General features: G+C 43.3%; 2 protein-coding genes across 4 annotated transcripts in view; one reads left to right on the forward strand and one right to left on the reverse strand.

Moving 5' to 3' along the window:
• The window catches only part of ZNF19 (zinc finger protein 19), a 112,235-nt gene that overhangs the window by 38,798 nt on the left and 54,363 nt on the right, over positions 1 to 19,074 (forward strand). The gene's annotated exons all lie outside the window — the stretch shown is intronic.
• On the reverse strand, positions 534 to 7,553 carry CHST4 (carbohydrate sulfotransferase 4). The gene is made up of 2 exons (XM_055554359.1): positions 7,308 to 7,553; positions 534 to 2,493 (listed from the first exon to the last, which is right to left on the reverse strand). The coding sequence occupies exon 2, from the start codon at positions 2,490 to 2,492 to the stop codon at positions 1,317 to 1,319; it is 1,176 nt and encodes a 391-aa protein (XP_055410334.1). The 5' UTR covers position 2,493; positions 7,308 to 7,553; the 3' UTR covers positions 534 to 1,316.

The raw sequence follows: 19,074 nt of genomic DNA on the forward strand, positions 1-19,074 counted from the left end.
GCAGTCCATGGGGTCACTGAGGGTCGGACACGACTGAGCGACTTCACTTTCAGTTTTCACTTTCATGCATTGGAGAAGGAAATGGCAACCCACTCCAGTGTACTTGCCTGGAGAATCCCAGGGATGGGGGAGCCTGGTGGGCTGCCGTCTGTGGGGTCGCACAGATTCGGACATGACTGAAGCGACTTAGTAGCAGCAGCAGAACCTAGAGTTATGCATCCTGTATTATTACAGCCTACATCTCACATGAGAGTGGGCTTAGCTGTGGTTGTCTACTTTCTACAAGTTCTTGAGAGGGCAGTGTATAGGTCAGTATTGACCAAGTTAGACTTAGTCCATCGTCTGAACCAAACACTGTCTTAACAATTTTGTTCTATGTGTGGGTGATAGATGATAACAAAAGTATTTTTTAAGAATCTATAAGTATATATATATATATATATATATATATATAAAACTGAATCACTATACTGTATACCTGAAAGTAATACATGGTAAATCAACTATATTATAGTAAAAAAATTTTTTTTAATTTAAAAAATAAAATATTCCAGTAAAAGAAATCTATAAAGATGATTAAGCTGTTAGTTAAGATCCCATAAGAATGAACATTTACTACTAACTAATTAGAAAGCATAAAAAGGTACACTCCAAACAGAATCTTATTTTGAAATTTTAGTGTTAACAGACAGCAGTTTCACAGCTTAAAATAGGAAAACACTGAGGGGAACTGATGTCCAAATTGGGTCCAGCCACCCCATGAATTTAAAAGCTTGCTCTCTTGTGCAGAGGTTTTCTTCTGTATTTGTGGTAATTGACAGTTGTTATGGCCAGGCTCACAGGTAAGCATCCAACCCTGATCCCTGCTCTCTTTTTAATCCAATGGGAGCTCTGAGGGCTCAGAGTTCACATGCCTATTGAACATGTTGGTGGGCTCTTTGGCAGAAGACCCATTTCCCTGTTTTTTTCCTGTTTCTGTCCTTTCCCATTGGGCAAGATGTGGACAGAGGAGTTTATGGATTTCCTCCAGTGATACTGCTTGTACTATGTAGGACCCAGGCCACAGAATCTCTGAGGTATACACGGGTAGGAAGGCCAAAAAGAGAAGAAAGGCATCACTTCTGTTTTGTTGGTTGGTTCTCACATAAGGTTCCCAAGTCTCTTTTCTAGAAATGAGCAGAGACACAGAGATCTCTCGATTTGAACATGTGTGGGCAAACCCGTTCTCATGCATACACTGACACATACTGTCAAAGCTCAGAAATAGCCTTCAGTTAACGTGGCTGAAGCTGGTGCTGGGTGGAGAAGGAGCCTCCTTAATCCTCTTGGTAGACCAGCTCATAGGGGCTCCAGGTAGACAGAAGATCCAGCGACAGGTTTTTCTGCTCTTGGTCTGATGTGACAAGGTGGTAGCCCAGCAGGTTCATGGTATTCCTGCAGACTTTCTGAAGTCGAAAAACCTTTTTATAAGGCAGGGACCAGCGCCAGGCCTGAGAGACATTGAGCGCATTCCTGGCATTTGTGTGGAAGGCGTGCTTACCCATGCCCTTGCCTCGAGTGATATTATGTACCCAAGTCTGGAGCCGGGGCAAGAATTTCAGCCCTACGTATTCATACATTCGGGCAGTTTGGCCCAGGGGGTCCCGGACCAAGTCCTCATAGCGCACGAGCAGGTAGCGCTGCCTTAGGGCTTTGGGCAAGGACTGTACAGCTTTGAAGATCTCCAGCTGGCTTTGGCAGATGACTTGCATCGCATAGTAAGGTTGATCCTCCTTCTTGAGTTTCTGCCAGTGCTGCCCCATCACAATGTGGCTGTCAATCTTAAGTTCATTCGTGGTGTGTTCTCGGGACCGGAACACTGCGCGGGGGTCCCGGACCAGGTGCACAATGTGCAGGTTGAGGGAAGGGTCTCTCAGCAGAGGGTAGAGCACCTGCAGGTTGAAGAAGCGCACCTCCTTGAGCACCACGTGGCTGTAGGTGCGGCAGGCCTCCTCCACCACCTCGAAGGGCTGCTGGTGGCACAGAATCCTGCAGTGGGCCTGGGGTATGATCTTATCTCGCGGGAAGAGGTTGCAGGCAGGTGGGGAACACAGGGCCCGGCTGCCATCCCACTGGAATAGGCTGGACTGTTTCCGGGGGCCAGGATTCATGTAGGCATCAAAGACACTCATGTCACACAGAAAGATGGCCCGAATGAGGTCCCGCACAGCCATATGCAGCCTCTGGGCTGTGCTTTGTGTGAAGGTCATCCACACGTGCCAGGCGGGCTCCATCAGGTAAAAGACATCTGGGTGCTGTCCAAAAAGCTGCCCTACAAAAGAGGAGCCAGAGCGCCACGAAGACAGGACCAGCACATGCGTGTGCGGGGACTTGGGTTCCTCCTTCACCTGCAGGGAGTTGTCATTGTGGGAGTACACAAGGATGAACAGAATGAAGATGGCCATCTGGGAAGCCAGGAACAGCAGGAGCTTCATTCTTTTGGGTGGTATCATGCTGAAGTGGAAGACCGTGGAAGAACAAACAGAGGGGTATCTTAGGCTATCACAACATAGAATTTTATTGTACAGATGTACCACAATTTATCAGTATTTAACCAGTGTCCTCATTGGTGAACTTTGGGGTTTTTCCAGTCTTTGGCCATTTCAGAGCTTTCAGTAATGACCTTTATGTTCGCACATCATTATCCAAGCATGTAAGCTAACTCCCAAGAAGTGGAATTGCTGAGTCAGAGAGTATGGGCGTGTGTACCTTTGGTATCTGTTGTCCAGTTAGGCTTCATACTGGTCATAAACCACTGTCTGTGTCTAGAGCTCCAGAGATTTTAGGGAGCAGATTTTAGAGGAGGAGTTGGACAGCCACAGATGTGCCTCTTGGAGTTTATGGCTTGCTTCCTGAAGAGGTAGAACATGCTTTGCCAGCCCATGGGCTTCCCTTGGAAGTCCCCTGAACCTTCTGGGAAGTGTGTGATGACCTCAACCAAACCTTAAGTGGCAGTGGCCCAGAAACCTTTCTCTTCCATTCATGACAACAATACATTTCCTCCACATGTGCCAACAGATCCAGTGAGAATCATCTCTCCCATGTGCCAAAAAAAGCACATTGTTATGTGCCAGGAACATATCAGTGAATAGTAATTCCTGTCTTGGCCCTGAAGGTTACAGCAGGACCAGCTAAGAAGAACAGGACCTAATTCTTTTGAACTTGAGCCCAAGAGGAAATGATTAGAAACTAAGCCATGTTTGATAATGACTCAAGAATTGAGCCAAGTATTGAGGAACTGACCTTCTCCCAAAGACAATTTGAGTATGAGGAAAAGTTTAGAACAAATATAGGAATTAATGGAGCAAAAGAGAAAGGAAAGAACTTGACCTATGTAGAAATATAAGGATAGAATTTTATAGGCAGGGCGTATAATCAGCTCAGGAAAAAGAACATTTCCTAGGGACTGGTAACATGGACATTTCAAAAGTCCACCTCCTGCCCCCATGTGGCTTTGGGCCAGCTCAGGGTCCAGAGTGGGCTTCATGCTCTGAGCACTCCTTTCCTGCCTGTGGCTCCTGACCTCATGCCCATTCTCACCCAGAGCTGGTGCCTGGCCTTCAGACTCGTCCTCGGTTGTCCTCAGGCTTTAATTGGCCACAGTTTTCAGGGACTGTCAAGGGAACCCTCTCACTTTCTCTGTTTTTTCTTTCCATGAGCACTTTCCCTGGCCAGCAGGAAAGTGTGCTTTTGTAAAGTGAATCCCATCTCTTGTCACTGAGATCTGGATACAACCTGGATCTAAGCAACCCATGATGGGGCTGATGAGCTCAGCCAGAGACCCTTGAGGGTGTATCTCAGGGAAAGATCATCTCTGCAGTCACTGGAATCAGTGTAGAGGCGGCCCAGAAAGAACAGAAAACTGAAGGCTTTTCATGGCAATCTCCTCTCATCTAACCATCACCTCTCCTCGGCTGTCCTACACTACCTCCTCTGTAGACTCTCCTTGAGGTTGGGAAGCATTTATGAGAGGTCCCTAGTGCACCTTCCTGAGTGTTCTTTTCTGGCTATTTGATGCATGCTTGAACCCTGCCCTGCCTGTTATCAAAATGAGTCTGCTCATCTCTAGCCTGGCTTCTATAGTAAGCCTCTCACTTCTGTCTCTCAGTTCTCTCCCTCAGCTCTCCACCTCATTCACTGCTGCCAGAATCTATCTTTTTAAAGCACAAGCCTGTCATTCCCTTCCTTAAAGTCCTTCAGTAGCTTTCTGACACATATAGGATTAAATCCCCAATTCTCATGTCTGGGGGCCCTACATAATCCAATCTTAGATCTTCTGTCACTCCCTTCCCTTTCTGACACCTTAGGTTCTGAATTTTACTTCCAGTTCTTCCAACTTGCCCTGTTATTTATTTTTAATAATTTATTTATTTATTTTTGGCTGTGCTGGGTCTTCGTTGCTGCGAGAGCTTTTCTGTAGTTGCAGTGAGTAGAGGCTACTCTCTAGTTATGGTGCACAGGTTTCTTATTGTGGTGGCTTCTCTTGTTGTGGAGCATGGGCTCTAGGGCTGGTGGGCTTCAGTAGTTATGGCTCCCAGATTTTAGAGTACTGGCTTAGTAGTTTTGGCACATGGACTTAGTTGCTCCACAGCAAGTGGGATCTTCCCAGACGAGGGATGGAACCCTGTGTGTCCAGCATTGGCAGGTGGATTCTTTACCACTGAGCCACCAGGGAAGCCCCTGCCCCATTGTTTACAAGCTCTGAGACATTTGCAAGACAACCACTCTTTCCTCAAGATTCTGCCCACCTCTCGGCTTTCTCCCTGAAAGGTATCTTATCTCCTCCCAAGATTTAGTTTTCCCCCGAACTTTCCATTCCCATCCATCCCTCTCTCTGTAGTACAGTTAAGGGAAGTGAAAGTTGCTCAGTTGTGTCTGACTCTTTGCGACCCCATGGACTATAGAGTCCATGGAATTCTCCAGGCCAGAATACTGGAGTGGATAGCCTTTTCCTCCTCCAGGGGCTCTTCCTAACCTAGGGATTGAACCTAGGTCTCCCACATTGCAGGCAGATTCTTTACCAGCTGAGCAACAGGGGAAGCCCCTGTAGTACAGTGGAGGATGAATATCTCCACTGGGCTGCTATTACTTAAAGGTGAACGCTATATCTTATCTTGTTTACAGGCACATAAAACACACAACTGATTAGGGCTCATTAAGTACTTGTTGGACAAATGACTAAATAAATGAGTGTGAGAAGTGGCATGTGTGCATACATACTAAGTCACTTCAGTTATGTCCACTCTTTGCAACCCCGTGGTCTGTAGCCTGCCAGGCTCCACTGTCCATGGGATTCTCTAGGCAAGAATACCGGAGTGGGTTGTCATTTCCTCCTCCAGAGGATCTTCCTGACCCAGGGATCAAACCCATATTAGTTACTAAAATTTAGATGATTTTACTGAGTATTGAGCACAAAACCAATACTATCTCAACTGCATGGAGCAAGATATTAAGTCAGAACCATAGTTTAGAAGCAATATGGCACAGTGAACCTAACTCTAAAAAATTAAGTTCTATACAGAGCATGTATTATTTAGAACTAAGGGAGTAAAAACCATGAGCATCACTAAAAAAATATGTTTATTAATAAGAAATTAAAGCCCCATTGAGGGGCAATAGACTACTCACAAAACTTCCCTGGGTCCATTAGTAAAAGAAGAAAATAGAAGGAAAAAAACACTCACAGCACAACCTGTCATCTCCTTCAAAGAAACGTAATTTAAAAACATACTGGGGTCTTTCCTGGTGGTTCAGTGGATGAGAATCAGCCTGCCAATTCACAGGACATGGGTTTGACCCCTGATCTGGGAAGATTCCACATGCTGCAGAGCAACTAAGCTTGTGTGCCTCAACTACTGAACCCAAGCTCTAGAGCCCGACACCTCCAACTGCTGAGCCAGTGTGCCTCAACTACTGAAGCCAGCATGCCTAGAGCCTGTGCTTTGCAACAAAAGAAGCCCCCACAATGAGAAAGCCTGAGTACCACAACAAAGAGTAGCCCCCACTTCTGCAAGTAGAGAAAGCCCAAGTGCAGCAACAAAGACCCGGCGCAACCAAAAATAAATAAAAGAAAAAACAAACACTATATTGGGACTTCCTTGGCAGTCCTGTGGTAAAGACTTTGCCTTCCTAGGCAGGGGGTCAGGTTCGATCCCTGGTTGGGCAGCTAAGATCCAATAGGCCTTGTGGCCAGAAAACCAAAATGTAACACAGAAGCAGTGTTGTAACACATGCAATAAAGACTTTAAAAATGTTCCACATGGGGCTTCCTTGATGGCCCAGTGGTAAAGAATCCACCCGCCAATGCAGGAGACACGGGTTGGATCCACTGATCTGGGAAGATCCCATAGGCATTAGAGCAACTAAGCCAGGGTGCTGCAACTACTGAACCTGTGCTCTAGAGCCCATGAGCCGTGACTGATGAGCCCCTGTGCTGCAACTGCTGAAGCCCGTGCCCCTAGAGCCTGTGCTCTGCCACAAGAGAAGCCACCCCAGTGAGAAGCCCAAGCACAACTAGAGAGTAGCCTGAAGACCCAAAATAAATAATTTTTTTTAAGGTATTTTACTCACAGTTAGAAGTTCCAGACTTGTCCACAGCCTTACAAGACAGAAGTCTCTTCTACCTTGGCTGACTCACTGGCCTCATAATTTAATCTTATTTTACATCGGAATGGAGCTCCACAACTTTGAAAGCCCTTCTAGTCACAGTAATGACAACACTCCAATTAAACACATCACATAGAACAGTGATGAGCCACACCTCCGTGTTTCAGAATAAGTGAACTTTAATTCTCAGTGATAAAAACAGCCCCGCCTGATTAGACCTGGATGTTTTGGGTCCCAGATCTGAGAATTCAGTTATCACACTAAATGTCAGCTGAGCTAGAGAAAATCTGTAGCTCTTAGCACCTCTGGTCCTCACTTCCCAGCACCTGAGCAGAGGAGAAGCTACAGGAAACACAGAAGCCAGCATCGGAATAAGTAAGATGAACCAGCTATAAAGTATACATCAGAATAGCCCCACTCACTTTCTAGGCTCTTTCTTAGGGATGGGGGTGGGTAGGGTTAGGAGAGCTGCTGGCAGGCAACTTATGCTTTTGGGGAATATTATCCAGGTGATTCTGATCCATCCCCTCTCCAACACCTCCTCTCTGCCATTCACAAAGAAATGCCCAGCTTAGTTGTCCCATGTTATCTGAAACTCTGCTCCAAGGACCTGGGAATAATGGCCCTGCTCTGGAGGTGTACACGGGAAATTCTCTCCTTACCTTGTCAACAGCTTGGGCTTCTCCACCACTCTGAAGGCTCTGCCAGCTAAGCTGTACAGCTTTTTTCCTCTGACTCACCAGCTCCTCTCTCAGCTTCCTTCTCCTCCTCGAATCTTGCATAACCATCCCTACTCAGAGCACATTTCACTGTCTTCTTCCTCTGGTAGAAATCAGCTACCTTCCAAGACCGGGTTAAGAAAGCACTGGCTGCCAGGGAGATGTGATCCCAGCAGCTTTAACTCTAAGAGACTCGAGGGGGTGGGGAGACGCTGCTTGAATGGGCTGGGCCTGGAGAAGCAAAGGAGGAAGTATTCTCTCCCACAACTGGAAGGTGATGCTGGATGCTAACTTCCTTGAAGGCAGTGGAAGGGTTAACTCTCTTAGGGCAAAGTGGAGAAAGGAAAGGGACTCCAGAAGTACTTGAGGTTGATAGGGAAGTCACAGGACAATGACAGCCAAAATAACCCAATGTGATACCTTACTCTTAATCTCTGTTGCAAAAAGAGGAGAGAAAACCTAGAAAGTATTTCTGGGTTGTACCTTCCTGCTCACCCCACAGTATTTAGGGAGATAAGTTTTTTTTTCTTTTTTTTTGGCCTCTGTTTTTTTCAACATCTTCACCCTTCTTGTGCGAGGTAATAACTAGATGTCCTGCCTAGATGTAGTAACTCATTCTATGGGAGGATGTAGATGTATTGGCCTTTAGTTGGGGTATGGGAAATTTCCCCCTTAAGGAAAAAAAAAGTTATTGTAAAAGATTATACCTTTTAACTAGCTGTGTGTACTTGGGCAAATCATGCAACTACTCTGAACTAATTTACATGATTGTTGTGAGTATAAAGCAATAGGCAAATTGAAAAAATTTTTTTAATTGAAGTATAGTTGGATTTACAGTGTTGTGCTGATCTCTACAGCAAAGTGACTCGGTTTAGCTGAATATTTTTATTCAGTTAACTTAAATGTGAAAAAATCAGTCACCCAAATTATTAAATAAATTAATATGAATTAATTTTAATTAGTTAATTCAATTTACTAAGTAAATTGAATAAAAGTTATTTTTTAAAATGATCACTACCTTCCCCCACCACAGTGCGTAGGAACCACAGACTTTTCTGTCTGAAAGGGGCTGGGAGGTGGAGTGCGTTCAGTGGTTGTTAGACTTCTCTCCAAAAACAGTGTCAGTGACCTCAGAGTTTGGGCAATATTTTTTTTTTGCTTCCTTATTTTTAACACTGGGTTGTTTATAGGTGTTTGTTAAAAATGGGTTTTAGTTGCCATTTACAAAATATTCTAAAGAGAAAGTAAATTATAAAATATCCCAAAATAACTAAATAAAAAATGCCTCAGGAAATTACGGGCCTGTCATGATGGCCTGTTATCTAATCACAGACACTAAGAACAGTATGAAGCAGGGCAAAGGCTAATAGAGTTTTGCCAAGAGAACACACTGGTCATAGCAAACACCCTCTTCCGACAACACAAGAGAAGACTCTACACGTGGACATCACCAGATGGTCAACACCGAAATCAGATTGATTATATTCTTTGCAGCCAAAGATGGAGAAGCTCTATACAGTCAGCAAAAACAAGACCAGGAGCTGACTGTGGCTCAAATCATGAACTCCTTGTTGCCAAATTCAGACTTAAACTGAAGAAAGTAGGGAAAACCACTAGACCATTCAGGTATGACCTAAATCAAATCCCTTATGATTATACAGTGGAAGTGAGAAATAGATTTAGGGGACTAGATCTGATAGATAGAGTGCCTGATGAACTATGGACAGAGGTTCGTGACATTGTACAGGAGACAGGGATCAAGACCATTCCCATGGAAAAGAAATGCAAAAAAGCAAAATGGCTGTCTGGGGAGGCCTTACAAATAGCTGTGAAAAGAAGAGAAGCGAAAAGCAAAGGAAAAAAGGAAAGATATAAGCATCTGAATGCAGAGTTCCAAAGAATAGCAAGAAGAGATAAGAAAGCCTTCTTCAGCGATCAGTGCAAAGAAATAGAGGAAAACAACAGAATGAGAAAGACTAGAGATCTCTTCAAGAAAATTAGAGATACCAAGGGAACATTTCATACAAAGATGGGCTCGATGAAGGACAGAAATGGTATGGACCTAACAGAAGCAGAAGATATTAAGAAGAGGTGGCAAGAATACACAGAAGAACTGTACAAAAAAGATCTTCATGACCAAGATAATCACAATGGTGTGATCACTGACCTAGAGCCAGACATCCTGGAATGTGAAGTCAAGTGGGCCTTAGAAAGCATCACTACGAACAAAGCTAGTGGAGGTGATGGAATTCCAGTTGAACTGTTTCAAATCCTGAAAGATGATGCTGTGAAAGTGCTGCACTCAATATGCCAGCAAATTTGGAAAACTCAGCAGTGGCCACAGGACTGGAAAAGGTCAGTTTTCATTCCAATCCCAAAGAAAGGCAATGCCAAAGAATGTTCAAACTACTGCACAATTGCACTCATCTCACACGCTAGTAAAGTAATGCTCAAAATTCTCCAAGCCAGGCTTCAGCAATATGTGAACCGTGAACTTCCAGATGTTCAAGCTGGTTTTAGAAAAGGCAGAGGAACCAGAGATCAAATTGCCAACATCCGCTAGATCATGGAAAAAGCAAGAGAGGTCCAGAAAAACATCTATTTCTACTTTATTGACTATGCCAAAGCCTTTGACTGTGTGGATCACAATAAACTGTGGAAAATTCTTCAAGAGATGGGAATACCAGACCACCTGATCTGCCTCTTGAGAAACCTGTATGCAGGTCAGGAAGCAACAGTTAGAACTGGACATGGAACAACAGACTGGTTCCAAAGAGGAAAAGGAGTACGTCAAGGCTGTATATTGTCACCCTGCTTATTTAACTTCTCTGCAGAGTACATCATGAGAAGTGCTGGGCTGGAAGAAGCACAAGCTGGAATCGAGATTGCCAGGAGAAATATCAATAACTCAGATATGCAGATGACACCACCCTCATGGCAGAAAGTGAAGAGGAACTAAAAAGCCTCTTGATGAAAGTGAAAGCGGAGAGTGAAAAGTTGGCTTAAAGCTCAACATTCAGAAAACGAAGATCATGGCATCCGGTCCCACCACTTCATGGGAAATAGATGGGGAAACAGTGGAAACAGTGTCAGACTTTATTTATCTGGGCTCCAAAATCACTGCAGATGGTGACTGCAGCCATGAAATTAAAAGATACTTACTCCTTGGAAGGAAAGTTATGACCAACCTAGATAGCATATTGAAAAGCAGAGACATTACTTTGCCAACAAAGGTTGGTCTAGTCAAGGCTATGGTTTTTCCAGTAGTTATGTATGGATGTGAGAGTTGGACTGTGAAGAAAGCTGAGTGCCGAAGAATTGATACTTTTGAACTGTGGTGTTGGAGAAGACTCATGAGAGTCCCTTGGACTGCAAGGAGATCCAACCAGTCTATCCTAAAGGAGATCAGTCCTGGGTGTTCATTGGAGGGACTGATGCTGAAGCTGAAACTCCAATACTTTGGCCACCTCATGCAAAGAGTTGACTCATTGGAAAAGACCCTGATGCTGGGAGGGATTGGGGGCAGGAGGAGAAGAGGATGACAGAGGATGAGATGGCTGGATGGCATCACCGACTCAATGGACTTGAGTTTCAGTGAACTCCGGGAGTTGGTAATGGACAGGGAAGCCTAGCGTGCTGCAATTCATGGGGTTGCAAAGAGTCGGACATGACTTGAGTGACTGAACTGAACTGAAGTACAGTCAGCTCACCTTGTCCTTAGCTTCTGCATCTGAGGTGTCAAACAACCTTGGTTAAAAATGTGCAGAAAATTTTTTTTTCCAGGAAGTTCTACATAGCACATAGTAAAACTTAAATTTGCCAGGCACAGGCAACTATTTTTGTAGCATTTACAGTGTATTTACAGCTGTTTACATAGCATTTGCATTCTATTACAAGTAAACTCGAGATTATTTAAAGTACACAGGAGGATGTGTATAGGTTATAAGCAGAGACTACACCATTCTCTATAATGGACTAGAGCATGGCTTCAGTGAGAGTCCTGGAACCAGTTCACCTGTGGATATGGAGGAAGAGATGATTGTACAGGTGAGAAAATGCAGATCACTAAAGGGAACCCTTCAGGTCAAAGGCTGAATTATATAAAGGAACACACCAGATTTCCCAAGCCTGTATAGGTTCCAGGAATTTAATTCAGAAACCATCTGACAGACAGCTGCTCCCTTTCGTGGAGAAGGGAGATCCAGGAGAGAAGTCGTAGATAGTGCAGCACTAGGACAGACTGACTGACTTCTTTTTGTTGGCAGGCAGAGGGCCTCTTCCACTATATATTCTTTGTCAGATAATCATAGGTTCAGCCACTGGATTTGTCACATTATGAATTCCACAATCACTGTGTAATTGACACAGACCTTTAAATAGTCCCTTCTTCCTGGTGGCAAGTTTGTTGTTGTAATTAAATGAGCTGTCACTCCCTGGGGAAATGGAACCTACGTTTCACTTGGCTCATCTTGGCTAGGAGTAGGGGGAAAAAGATGAGGAAGCTCTTTACAACATGTACAGGAGTAAAGATAAATCATGGTGGAGTGAGAGCAGCTGGTTTGGAGTCAGACATCTGGACAAGTCGTTCCACCTCCCCAACCCTAGAATATCAGCACAAAATATATAGTAACCTAATAGAATGCTTGTAAATGTTAGGATTGAATTAATGCATGTAACACCCCTAAGACAATATTACACCATTCCCTTCTCCAGGGGATCTTCTTGACTCAAGGTTCATACCTGTGTCTCCCACATTGCAGGCAGATTCTTTACCATTTGAACTACCAGGGAAGCCCTGTTATGACAATAATGAGTTTTAAAGTGGTAGTTATTATTGAATCGTAATAACGTCTCTTTTTTCTTTCTCAGCTGTTGGCTCATTTTCCAAGGCCTTGAAAGAGAGAGAATAGGCAGAGTTGTGTGGGTTCTGGGATAAGACAGGCAGTAGTATCTTTTCTGGTTTCCATCAGCTGAGCCCCCTGAAGGCCTATCGTCTACATGAAGAAGCAGACCTGTGGTGGTGCCTTGTACTGATTTCAGTTGTGTGGCCCTTGCTCCCTTCCTGTTTCTCTCTAGCAGATGTCAGAGACTTTTCTCTTCCTCAAAGTGACTCTACCACTGCAGAGATACAAATTGAAGAGCAAAACTGGTGGTCAATAGTTCTGCTTTTATTCTTATTGTAAAAGTAATACTCATTAATTATAAAAAATCTGAAAAATGCGAAATGTATAAAGAAGACAGCATAAATCTCTTTACATTTTGCTGCCCAGAGAAGAGCACTGTTGATCATTTTTCCCGTGCCTGCAGACATCTGTATAATTGAAATAACACTGAAAATGTAGTTTTATATTTATTTTCCTTTTGTCTTTATTTTAAAATATTTTAAATTATGAATTAAAATTAGGGCATAAAGGTACAATTTAACAAATAATATAAAGGAACTACCACTCTGGGAGGAAAAAAAAAAAAAAGAAACAGAACATTGCCAAAGCTGCCCCAATATCCCTCGCCTCATCACTCAGAGGTGACCACTTCCATGGTAGGCAGTTCCTTGTTCTTCCTTACAGTTTATCACCTTAAGCAGCACAATTGAATTTTCCCCAGTTTGACCTCTTTCTAGGTAGAATTATACCACATGTATTCTTTTGAGATTTGCTTTTTACATTTCATGTTATTCTTGTAAGATTCATCACATTGTTACATGCAATTATGGGGCTTTTTTGGTTTGTTTTTTTGTTACTGTGTAATATTTCCAGTTTTTCATTATTACATATAACACTGTGGCAAATATGGTGATCTTAATGATTTTTTAAAAATTTTTGTTTATTAATATTTGCCCATGCCAGGTCTTAGCCACGACACATGGGGTCTTTGATCTTTGTTGCAGCATGCAAGATCTTTTAATTGTGGCATGTGGGATCTATTTCCCTGACTAGGGATCAGACCTATTGGGATCTGTGTTCCCAATGCAGATCATTCCCTGCATTGGGAACACAGAGTCTTAGCCATTGGACCACCAGGGAAGTCGCACTGATTTCAACGACTAATGAAGCACCTCACATAGTCCTGGGTACAAGTGGCCGTTCTCGCCTCCTTCCTTATATGTATCGATAATACAACAAATCTTAGTCTCTTTCATTTGTGACTCATAAATCTGTTAGGAATAACTTTTAGAAAGGCAGGCTGGAAGCAGTAGTTAAGAAATAGGTATTCACAGTAATTAATCAAAAACTTAGGGTATCCAAAACAGAGGGCATTCCCAATAAGGAATTATGGAGCATGAAGACTATGAAAGACCATTGTAGCTACCACTCCTTGAGAGCTTGCTACAAATCAGGTACTGTACTTTACACTTATTTGAGTTTTCACCTTTAGTCTTTGCCATGGCCTTGGGAGATAAATTTCGTTATTTCCAGGTGATGAAAAGAGGTTTGGAGAAGCTAAACAATGTATCCACAGTTACATGGTTTATCCTGGCAGAGCCTGGACTCCACCCTGAGTCTGAGTTCAAAGCCTAGGCTTATTCATCAGGTAATATTACCTTCTTATTATCCCATGGACCATTTCTTTAAGGCAGCACTGTCCAATAGAACTTTCTGTGGTGAGGAAATGTTTTTGCACAGATATGGTGATCACTACCACATGTGGACATTGAACACTTGAAGTGTGACTAATTCTACCATTTTGGAAAATGGAGTTAAGGTTGTACAGATCCAGTCTCTTTCTTAAGTCGCAGAGAATCTGATAATGACCTTCTCTCTAAATAAAGTGCACATGTGCTCATCATACAAACAGAAAATCATATTCAATTTCAAGGAGGTCCCAAGTTAAGGATCCCTACAGAAGTCTGCATGCCCTTCAGGTGTTTCTCAAACTGTAATTTGCGGGGCCAGTTGTCTCCCACAGACCATATACAGCAGAGCTCTGAGCTCTAACAGTTGCTCTTGGATTTTTACAGTCTGGGGACCCACCTGAATGGTGAAGAGATCCTGGGTCAGCCCCTGAAACAAAGTCTGATTTTCTCAAGAGATCAAGGAGAAGCCCTATGCCAGCTACACTACCCATACTTGCTACCTTTACCCAGACCATCACTCCTTGTATACTAGGGTTGGAGTTTCCTCACTGATGTACTTGGCTACTTGTTTTTCCTGTCCACGGTGACACTGAAAGGACAGTCCAGCTTTCTTTGTGTTCCTTTTCATGTGGGGGCTCCAGCTCGCCTCTTTTCACTCAGTATGCAGCAGCCTGCAATGTGGATGTTAAGGTCTGAAACTTAAGTGATGTTAAACTCCCTCCATTGGTCAACAGCCCTGTGTGGCTTACGAAAGCCTGATGTCAGTCCCAATTAGGATATTGGCTAAGGGGTTGGGTTTAAAGAATGAGTTCTAGAGGACTAGAGCTTTCTGTTTTGGCTAAGCATGTATAGACTATAGTAGTTGGACCTTAGCATCCTGGGAAGCCAAGACCTTCTGAAGAAGTATGCCAGGAAGGGAATCTTTACTATAAATCCTATTATCAAATGGACAACTGCCATCAATAGCACTTGCTTCCTTGAACTGGGCCCTAGGTGGGGGGCGGGGGGGGTTCCCTGGCAATAGGATAGCCCTTATCTCTCTGCATCTGTGAAGTAACTATGTCAACAGTGGGAGAAGAAGCTGAATTAAGGTAGGTCAGTAGAAGGTAAAAAGTAAACACGGTTTTAAGTTTCTTGGTGGTTCTTGCTTTCCAGAATTTCCTTAACAGGGCAGACAGAGTGGGTGAGAAAATGGGAAATAGACCAGGAGTTCCTGGTAAAGCCCAAACCTGTAAATTCTTAGTGGTTCAGGAGCTTGACGTTGTTAGACAGTGCCTTACCTGGAATCAAGACAGGGTGGGATTTAAGAATTCTAGCTCCAGGCTTTCAAAAATCTGCAGAGACTGCTACAGGTGATCCATAATGGCCCAGTCTAGGGGTTTCTGGGGATGAAATCTGGGGAGAATAAAAGGGTGTCTTCTGGTGGGCTGTATTCCACATATCGCATTAATCACCAGGGTCTGTCTCTTCTGCCCCTAAGTAACTGTCAAATTCCCTCCCTTTCTCTTTATGTCCATAGCCTCTGCCTTTGCTCAGCTCTCAATTTTTCTAACTTGAATTTCTGCCAACATCCTCTCAAGTATTCCTTCCACCTCCAATCCCACCCCTCCAGTCTCTGCTCTACCCTGTGGCTAGACTGATCTTTCATTGTCCAGCTCTGATCCCTGTCACTCTTCTGATGGAAACGCTGCAGTGGAGCTCATCATGGACAAGATGAAAACTCAGCATGCCATTAAGCATTTTCTAAAAAGTGCTGTTGTCTCTCAACACTCCATCATAATCTTCATGTAATATATTCCAAAAATAATTTTTGGGTATCTCTTACACTCTAGGCACTACTCTAGGCCCTGAAAACAGCAGGAAACAAATCGGAAAAAATTCTCTCTGACGGTGGAGTTTGAAGTCTGTTGCGTGGGAGACAAACACAAGTAAAATGTGTAGTGTATCAGCTCGTGATAAGTGCTATAGAGAAAAATAAGGAAAGAAGAGATTGTGACCAACTTTTATTTTTTTAAAAGTTTATTTGTTTATTTTTGACTGCACTGGGTCTTTGCTGCTGATCACGGGCTTTCTCTCGTTGTGGTGATTGGGTACTTTCATTGCAGCTCACAGGCTCTAGCGCTCAGGCTCATTAGTTGTAGTGCATGGGCTTAGTTATTCCGTGGCATGTAGGATCTTCCCGGATCAAGGACTAAACCCGTGTCCCCTGCATTGCCAGGTGGATTCTTAACCACTTGACCACAGGGAAGTCCCAAAATTTTAATAGGTCAGGAAAAGTAACATTTTGGTGGGGACCTAAAGGAGGTAGGGAAAATACCCGAAGAAAGACCATTCTGGGCAAAAGGAACAGGCAAGTGCAGAGGTGCTAAGCCGGGAATCACAAGGAAAGCTGTGTGACTGATCAGAGTGAGGAAGCAGGACGGTATGAAAGAGGAGGTTGAGAGGTAACAAAGGCAGGATGGAACAAATTGTGTAGGAGTCCCTGTTAGTTGGAGTTTGACTCTCACTTAGGGTGAAATGGGAAGCTACTTAAGGGTATAAGTTTAAGAATAACATATTCTAAGGGGATTATTTGGGTTAGAGGGAGGGGAATAAACCATAAGAGGATCAAGGGCAGAACTGAGAGGTCAGCTAGGAGGTGAATCAAGAGACCAGTGTGTCAGATCAGGGTAAAAGCAGTAGAGTTAGTAGATCCTTAAATATCTATTAAAACATATATTTTAAAAGTAGAGTCAACCAGTTCACTGATGGATCATATATGGGAGTGAAAGCAAGAGAGGAGTCAAGGCTGACTCAAGGATATGGTTGCCATTTAAAAAAAAAAATGAATTAGGTTTGGGGATAGAAATCAGGAATTTGCATTTGGATGTGTTAAGTTCAAGATGCCTATTGTACAACCAAGTGGGAATGTTGATCAGGCAGTTGGATATACATATATATATATATATTAATATATATATGCACACACACATATAATGCCATGGAGTATGTGTGGTGCCCTGGTAGCCAAGAGAAGAAAATGTTTCAGGGAGAAAGGAGTAATCAATTGTATTTAAACCTTCAGAAAGATTAAGGATAGATATTGACCATTAGATATAGCAATGTGGATGTCATTAATGACCTTGACAAGAGGACATTCTGTGGAGTCAAAAGGATAAAAATCTGATAGAGGAAAGGGTTGGAGATGCCAATTTTTATTGTCTACAGGGGAGGAGAAATGGGGTTGTTGTTAGAGAAGTGAGGTCAAGAGTCAGTTGTTGTTTTTAAAGATGAGAAAGTAACCACTTGTTTATTTACTGATGGAAAATGGTCCAGGAGAGAGAGGATGGTTGGAATGATGGAACCAGGAGTACACAGGTGGAGGAGTTGGCCAAAGTTAGGAGCACATACTGTTCATCATCGCTGCAGTCCATGGGGTCAAAAAGAGTCAGAAACGACTTAGCGACTAAACAACAACAGCAAATGTTAATCATTATTAATAGGAGGGAAGGCAGAGTGCATGAGCATGGATGCAGGGAGGTGGAGACCTTATGGACTTTCTCTTCTTTTTGTTGTTTTTTTTCCTTGGTGAACTAAGAGACAAGGTTGTCATCTTAGGATAAGGAAGATGTTATGGAAATTTTCAAGAGAGGGGGAGTTGTGGAATGGCTGTCTGTGAGAATGGTTTAATAACTGTGCCAGGATAATGTAAGTAGAATTGATGAGTGACATTGAAGGCCTTTTTAAGGTGAGCGGTCGTAAACTGAAAGTGAGAGCAGTTAGCAGAGAGATGTGAATTTTCCAGTCACATTCAGCTGCTACACTTGTGCATGTATGGGGGAAGAAGGTCAGATTTAATTAAAAGGCTTATGTTCGATCAGGAAAGTACAGCGAAGTGTACTTGGAAAGAGAACCAAGGTTGCATTTGAGTGAGTGATTATAATAACAGACACAGAATCTAAGTGAGATAGGAGGAAAATCAAGGATACAAAGGGAATAAATGGGCTAAAACGAAGGACAGATGTTTGGAGGAGAGGAGGTCAAAGATTTTAGAAATTAGTGTTTTGGAAGGATTGTCTATAAGGGTATGAGATCATGTGGGAGCAGGGTTGGAGAGTGATAGTGGCTACATGACAGCAGTGAGGGCTTCCCAGGTGGCACGCTAGTGGCACAGAACTTGCTTGCCAGTGCAGCAGACATTAAGAGATGTAGGCTTGATTCCTGGGTCAGGAAGATCCCCTGGCGGAGGGCATGGCAACCCACTCCAGTGGGTAGCATAGTCTGGTTAATGTCAGAATCAAAGCTAGGCATGTTTGGGAAGGAGGAAAGCAGAATGGCCTGGAAGTAGCAATAAGGACAAGGTGGACACCTTTTCCATTGCAGGGTGTGGGAGAAGCACAGCCATCCCATGAGAGGGCTACAGAGGAAGCATTGTCTTCAAAGAAGAGCCAGATTTCCTTTAGAGCAAGGAGAAGGGAAAATTAAAAGACAGAAAAGAAGGATTTTACTGATCCCAACAACCAATTCCTGAAGAGTTTCAGAAGATAGGGTATGAAATTGGATTAGAAAACAGGATGTAAAGGACCATTTGGGATGAAATGTAATGCAAGGGATAAGGAATGACCTAGAAACCTGGGCTTCTTGTGTGACTAGCATAAACCAGCATAAAGAGAATCATGATGACAAATAATGATGATTTCAAGGCAGGTAACGCTGGCCAGACTTTGGGTACTGAGGAAAGGGAAGTGTGAAGGACCTGCCAGGAGAATCCAAAGTGCACCTATCTTTACTCTTGTCAGTGATGAGGCCTGGGGAGGGATGTTGTCTTATCCAGAGCACCTGACATTCTAGAAATTTAGAAATGTCATTCTGGAAATAAATTCTCTGGAGAGAAATGTCACCACTGCTGCAAATGATGCAAAGTTTCTGGAGTTGGCTTGACTAAAGGAATGGGGGCTCTGACTGAAGGAAGAAAGGGAAGTCATGGTGGGGTGTGAAATACTGAAGAACAAGGTAATAATTCTTCAGGGGATTTTATCAAGTTCCTTTTGCTGACACAGTTTTTATTTATTTATTTTAGTTGGAGGCTAATTACAACATTATAGTGGGTTTTGCCATATATTGATATGAATCAGCCATGGGTTTACATGTGTTCCC

Source organism: Bubalus kerabau, chromosome 17, assembly GCF_029407905.1.
Source record: "Bubalus kerabau isolate K-KA32 ecotype Philippines breed swamp buffalo chromosome 17, PCC_UOA_SB_1v2, whole genome shotgun sequence".
NCBI lineage: Eukaryota > Metazoa > Chordata > Mammalia > Artiodactyla > Bovidae > Bubalus > Bubalus kerabau.